The sequence below is a fragment of the Corvus brachyrhynchos genome, unplaced genomic scaffold (genome assembly GCF_000691975.1).
Source record: "Corvus brachyrhynchos isolate BGI_N302 unplaced genomic scaffold, ASM69197v1 scaffold61, whole genome shotgun sequence".
NCBI lineage: Eukaryota > Metazoa > Chordata > Aves > Passeriformes > Corvidae > Corvus > Corvus brachyrhynchos.
In genome coordinates, this window is record NW_008236478.1 from 2,083,008 (window position 1) to 2,090,032 (window position 7,025).

The 7,025-nt window shown below is 50.8% G+C and overlaps 1 protein-coding gene across 1 annotated transcript in view; it reads right to left on the reverse strand.

Annotated features, from left to right (window-relative positions):
• Positions 1-4,958, reverse strand: part of WNT8B (Wnt family member 8B) — a 6,644-nt gene extending 1,686 nt beyond the window's left edge. Inside the window, exons 1-5 of the mRNA XM_017725853.1 lie at positions 4,906-4,958; positions 4,786-4,819; positions 3,663-3,801; positions 2,165-2,290; positions 14-156 (exon numbers count right to left, since the gene is read on the reverse strand). Coding sequence (XP_017581342.1) covers positions 14-156; positions 2,165-2,290; positions 3,663-3,801; positions 4,786-4,819; positions 4,906-4,958 — 495 coding nt within the window. The remainder of the gene's footprint in view (positions 1-13; positions 157-2,164; positions 2,291-3,662; positions 3,802-4,785; positions 4,820-4,905) is intronic.
• Positions 4,959-7,025: the final 2,067 nt, after the last annotated feature.

Sequence of the window (7,025 nt, forward strand, 5' to 3'; positions counted from 1 at the left end):
AAGAGGGGCTCACCTTTCTACCTGCCTCATTGTTATGCAGGTTCATAGCAGCTCTGGCATCTTGTCCAGTCTCCAGGGCATCCACAAACTGCTTGGAAATGGCTTCCCCAAAGCCCACATTATCGCTGCAGCCTCCCCACAGCCAGCCTTGTCCCCCTAAGAAAGGAGATGAGATGTGTGCTGTCAAAGAACCAGAAGAGGTTTCAGAAGTGAGGGGAGGGAATGGAAGCTATGGGTCACATCCAGCCTTTCACCTCACAGTACTCCCAGGTTCCCTCCTGTTGAGTTCATGGCATTTCTACTGAGGCCTGGATAATAAGTGACTCAGGCAGGCTGCAAAGGGGTATGTCCTGTACTACAAGTGCAGGGCTTTCCAGGCTTTCTATAGAGCAGGATTTAGAAGCTGTCAGTTATCATGCATTAGCAGACATGTAGATAAGCCTCTGGGTCTCTAATCACCTCTCAAACCCTGACTTCAGCTGGTCCAGTGTGACTTGCAGGGACAGCATCTTGCTAACATTGATTAGCAAACTGGTGGAGGCATCCTGGTCAGAGGCAACAGATTCCCCTGTGCCTGGAACAGTCCAAGCCTGGCACACGTGTATCGAGGAGGAGGCCCTGGTTTTGGCACACCCAGAATTCTCAGACGATGTTTGGCATCTTAGAATGGTCTGATTTTCTAGTTACCGTAAAAAAACAAGGGAGTCAGTACAGAACTGTGAAACTGCACAAAAATATGTGGAAGGTACTTTTCCTAACTGAGTGGGAACTGAGTGGGACTGGAAAAACGCCATGCAATTTTCTTTTTTCCCTCCTAGAGAAAGATGCCAAATTATTAATGAAGATCTGAAATCTGGAATATTCTGACCCTGACATGCCACATTGGTACATCTGGGGAGTTGTGGTTTAATGACCTCGTGCCTCTCTGGAAAGGCCTGGCCCTTGCCTGGACTTCCCCAGGGCATCGTGATCCCCTTTCCCAGAGAAAGACAGGAGTGTTTCATGAGAGGTGGGTAGTTGCAGTGGATAATGCAGTCCAAATCAAGAGCTGGGACTGAAGGAAGTATGAAAACCTTTCACTGACTTGGATTCAGTGCAGTGGCTGAATTGAATCATGCTGTTTTGGTCAAGCCCACAAGTTTTGTGTACCTTACAAGGTTCTAAGTTCACAATGGAAAGTTTTCATGAAAAACAGATATATTTGAGGGAAAAAGAATATGCCATGACTAACTTGGTTTTCCAGAGAAGATAAAATTTGATGTGTTGTTGCCCAAAAGTCTTGCTCTGCTAGAGACAGGCATTCCCAAACTTTGGACACCTAAGCAGCAGCAGCTGTTTTCAAAACTATCAGCCAGTAAAGTAAATTACTAAATACTGGACACTCCAGAGGAGTTTGTCATAAAGTGACACATACTGACTGCCGAGTGTGGCTGGGTAGGGCATGGCTTTTAAAAGATTTTGATCGCTTGAAATTTGACCTTTTTCTATTCAAAACAAAACCCCTAAATGTCAGTGTTTTCTGTGAAAGCTGAGCAGAGAGCTGGACTGGTGCAGCCTGGAGCTCCCTACCAGGGGTGCTGGGCAGCTGAGGGCCTAGATACCACAGTCATGTGGATGGTGCGAGGGCTGTGTGCTGCCACAGTGGTTCTCCTGGTTGTGCTCTTGTGTGCCTGCCATGCTGAAAAGCGCTAGAGACGTTTATGAATGGCACCCTGCTTTTCTTTTGGTCATTCTGCTGTGGGGCCACCCTGGTCCTGCAGACCCTGGGAACCCTGATGTCCCTGATCTGTGCTGCTATAACAAGATCTACCATTTAGGTGCGTGGCAACAGATCCATTTCTCTGCCCCTATGACACAGTCATTCTCTCCAGAAGCTTAAATAGAGTTCTCGATTTGAATCAGGGAAATTGCAACCCCTTCTACTCTCCTGCTCATTTAGAAAGTACTGGAAAGCATCAAGAGCTTGGCTGGTGTAAAGTGGAGGTTGCTCTGTTACCTTCCACAGAGCTACTTTGTTTTGAACCAGGGACAGCTCTGCTCTGAGCATCATTCCTGGGTGTGGGGACCAGGAAGGGGAGGTTTTTCTGCCGGCCTCAGAGGAGGAGAGAAGAGCTTCTCCTGCCGCCTGGGACGAGAAAGGGGCTAGCAGCTCATCTCTCCTTACCCAGCTGTCCATTGCGGGAGTCGTCACAGCCACAGTTGTCAAAATCCCCCAGGCTGCAGTTCCGGGTCAGCGTGTACATGACGCCCGCAGAGCTGATGGCATGGACAAAGGCTGTTTCTCGGTTTGCTGTCAAGGGGGAATACAAAGAGAGCAGATGTGCTAAAGATTTCATGGCAATGGCAGTGTTAGAAATTGTTCCTGCCATGCAGGAGTCTGCACAGGACATCTGCAGTGGGGAAGACTTCGTGGGGTGGAGAAGAGGCCCTACACGTCAGATTACCTTAGTTCGGGCTTGAACTGCATGAAGGCAGAAGCTCCCAAAAATGATCCATACTGACTCATGCCATTTCAAAGGGTGTGGACGAGAGAGCACCTGGCTGTCATTGTGGGAGCTCAACAGTGGCAATATAGCACAGACAGCCAAATGTCCCCCACTTCTCATTAACACATCCCCAACAGGAAGGAGGCCTCTCCTAGGATCAAAGACCTCCTTCCCCACAGCTCCCTCGAGCCTTACCTTCTGCTGGAAGGGCTCTGAGCAGTGACCATACCTACCCACCAGGATCAGTTTGGGAATCATCAGCTAGCTTCACTGAGCCTTTGGCTTTCATTTAATACCAGCAAGGTGTGGATCTGAGCAGATAACCTTGACAGGAATGATTCAGGGATCTGCTTCTGGTCTCAGAGGGGGCCTTGTGCTGCAATTTTCTCCTCAAGGCCTAGCTTTGAAACCTTTGTCCACCTCTGCCTTGGGCTCTGGTCCCTTGTCTGCTGCCAGTCCCACCAGAGGCCTGAGTCTCTCCTCTACACCCAGCTCCTGCCTTTACAGAGCAGGTATGAGCCCAGCCCAGCATCAAACATGGATCTAGGGGGCCAGGTATGCACTGAAATATTTCCTGGGACCTGCAAATAGGTAAGGAATAGGATACAGTAACAATGACCACAGCCCCATGCCCTACAGTGGCCTAGGTCGGGGGTACTGGATTTCTGCCTAGGGTGATTCTGACATCTGGAAGATGTAGGAAGACTTTTCTCCTGCCTCTTGGCCAGAGCACAGCCACTGATGAACTCTTTCCTGCTCCCTTTAGCCTTATCCCCCTGCTTGCTACCCAACCAGCCTGCACTGGTTCTCAGCCTCCCTGGGATACCCTGAGACACCATCTAGGCATGGTGTGGCCAGCAGCCCATGTGCAGGTCAGGGGCGGGGCATCCTTGTGGGGAGGCAGTTGTGTGAGGGTTGGTCCTGCGCCATCTGGGGTTCAGGAGGTCTGTAGGTGAGGCTGGCATTGCAAGGATGCCTTGGAGCTAGATCCCCGTGTGTCTGGGAGCCGATGGGTGAAGGGGTCTCCTGGAGAGATCCCTCTGGGGGATTCCTGGGAGAAGCACTTCCCAGGTGGGGATGGGGAAGAAAAGGAGGTACTTGGGAAGAGAGGAGGGGGCCATGGGCTCTAACCTGTAGCAAGGGGGTCCCAGTAGTGGTATCCAATGCGTTCCTTACCACTGCGCAGCCCACCGTGGCTGGAGAGCTGCAGTGCCCTCTCTGGGCAGTTCCAGCGATCCCAGGCAAACTGGAACTTGCACTCCTCGATGCCGCTCTGTGCCCCAGCCGCCACACTGCTGGAGTAGATGAGATAGGCCTAGGAGCAGAGCTGGGGGTCAGCACAGGGATGATGCATATTTTCAACTGAAAGTAACCTGCATGCCATCTTACAAAGGCAACACATACAGAGCTGAGAAGGTCTCCCAGCCTTGGCTTCCCTGAGAAGTGGTGCTCACCATCAGCAGCAGCAAACCCATTTTCTGCTGTGCTGGGTCAGAGCCTGAGCCTCCTGGGGGAGAAGGCTGAGCTCTTGGCTGTTAGCCACGTTAGGAAATGTGCCAGCCAGCCTCTGCCATGGGGAACCCCTTATCTCTTCACCATGAGAAGAAACAGAGCCTTCTGCTCAGAGATCAGGGAGCTCTAGGCCAGCAGATGCCTCAGCCTGGCACCTTCTTCACCACAGCTCCAGGGGGAGAGCTAGTGCTTTGGAGCAAGGTTGCTCCACCAGTGTATTGGGAGCTAGATGGGCCTGGAGGTGTTCCTGGGGAATAGCCAGAACAAAAACTGGGTAAATTTTACAGCCTGTCCTGGCTAAGAAAAAAGGCCTCTGAAAGAGGAGCACAATGATGTGAGGGGTCAAAAATATGGAAAAAATTCCTGGCAATTTTAGTTGGGCTCCTTGAGGAAGTATGTTTTACAGGGCTTAACAGCAAATACTTTCCAGCTGGATCAGTGTGGGCCCTGACGCCAACCTGATCCTCAGGAAGCAATAGATGGCAGGTGAGAACCTTGGCTGGTGTCAGTAGACAAATCTCCAGAATCTGGCCCCAACCAGCTTAAAAGAACCCCAGGTCAGCACTGCTCAGGGCTGGTGCAGCCCAAGGAGCTCACAGGTTGCAGCTCACAGCAAATCTTTCCTGGCCTTTCTCTGCCTTATTGCTGGAAACCTGGGGGTGAGGGGAGCTCTGGCCAAGGCTGGGTGGAGAGGAGTGGGAAGGAGGAGCACCTCTCTCTCCCTCTCTCTCCTTCCCTCTGTGGGTTTAGTAGAATCAGGGACAGAGATCAAAGGGATTTCTCTTACCTTGGGGCCCGTCATCAGGAAATTATTCACTGACCTGGAAGACAGAGACAGTGTCAGCAGGGAGGGGATGATGGCAGAGGGGCCTGGGGAATGCCAGGCATCCCATGGCTCTCCTCTTACCCCCCACAGTCTGCCTGTCTCCTGGCTGCAGGCACCTCTAGTCTCTCCCTCATGTCCCCTTGCTGCTCCCTGAGGGACAGGACAGTGCCGTCTCCTTCCCCCCGCCCTGCTCCCCTCAGTCAGGCTGTACTGGGCTGCAGTTCCTTCACTGCTCTGTCTTTTTGCTTTCCTCTGCTCAGCTACCCTTTGTACCAAGCCACCCATTATTTTAGTCCTTTCCTGTTCCCCTAGCCTTGCTTTTTACCTCACTTGACTAAACTCAGGGTAGCATTTCCCCCAGCCCCAGGAGTGGGACCATGCTGAGGGAAGGAGGGCATCACACCACTGCTCCTTTGCAGTACGTGTCCAGATGCATCTCTCCAGATCACAATCCCTTGTTTTCCTGTGGTGCCAGCTCTGACTGCCCATACTCTCCTCTTGGTCAGGTTATGGTGATGGCTGAGCACAAATATACATGTCCTCCCCACCCTCCTGGACACTGTGCAGGGGATCCCAGGGGTTTGGGGTGGGTGGGAGGTCCTAGACAAAATTAAGCTTTCTGATGTTCTCATTGAAGGCGTGGAGTGATCATCTCCAAGGGCCAGGCACTGTGGCTTGTCTCCAGCACTGTCCCTATGGGCTTGCAGAACTGATGCTGTCCAGTCTGAGTCCTTCTCTAGTGAGAAAGTCTGTTTTTGTGCAAATGGTCAGTCAGCATCAGGACTCCATATGGTGCAGTGACCACCTACAGAATCTGGAGAATGGCTGGGTGAATCCTGCTTAGCAGTGTCACAGCAGAAAAGACTGACACTTTGAAAAAGCCCAAGAGCCAATTCTAAATATCCCAAGTCAGAAATGAAGTAAGAAAAGAGAGTGTCCTAAAAATACCTAATCCCAGTATCTCCAGGTTTGCAAAATAACACTCATCACTATTTCTGGTGAGTCTCTGGAGCATTTTCCCTGCTCGCAACCCAGCACTTCAGAGAAAAGGGTGAGTGTTGTTATCACCCAGAGAGGACACTGAGGCCAGAGAGGTGGCACGAGTGGATTGAGACCTTGCAGTGAGTGAGTGATTGGGAAAATGACAGAGCATGCACTGATAGAAACTTGGCTGTTCAGCTTCTTATGAAGATGACGTTCTGCTTCAAATGAGCCACAAGTATCTCCTTGTAAGGGAGAGAAAGGTACTGTCTTTTTGTGCTACAAATCCAACACAGACACTGTGGGGACATTCCAGGGTGAGCTCAAGCACAGGCAGAGGCAGGCACTGCTGTCCCAAGCTGAGGGTCAAAGTGCAGCCCTGCCACAGACACAGCAACAGACAGGGTGGCAGGACTGGTGTCCAGACATCAGACACAGGAGAGATTGGGAGAGGACGCTGTCCTGCCTTGGAAAACCAGTCATGCAGTTTGCAAGCCCATTTCACCTCCACTAGAACTGCACCCACAGAGATCTTTTCCAATGTACACCACAAAAGGAGGTCTCATTACTTTAGCTTGGTCAAAATCACAAGAAACTTGATCTTTGCTGTTAGAATTTAGAAAGAGTTGAGAGAGTGTGTTTGCAACATTTCTTTCTGGCAAGTCTAGCTTTCTTTTGTTTTAGTTTGGGTTTTGTGGTTTTTTTGGTGAAAATGTGTTTCTATTGATGAAGCTTGCTTTGGGAAAGATTCCCCTGGGTCAAAACAGGAGTGGGCTGTGCCAAGGCACTGCGAGAACAGGAGATTCTTTCCCTTTGTTCCAGGCTTGCGATTCAGACCCGGCTGTGCTCCAGCCCCCATGGGTACTTTAGCACGAAGTCGATGGTTGTTTTGCAGAGGAATTTTCCTTTGGGAGCTGCTTCTGCATTGTACAGCTAATTAAATATTTCCTGGGACTTGGAGAGAAGGCATCTGTAGCCGAGTGATTAGAGCATCGGGTGACCTGAATCACACAGGGCCATGAACCTGGGGCTAATCAGACTGTGTAAGCTCCATGGGTCCCCATCCTAACGCAACTGGGTAGCAGCATGAACAAGTTATTTTTCCATCTGGTTTCCCTTCTGTCCATTGCCTTGACCTTAAGTGCTTTGCTATGGGGACCACACTCAGGATGGTGACAGTGTGAATCTGAGCTGTGAGAAAACTCTTGTAAAATGCTCTG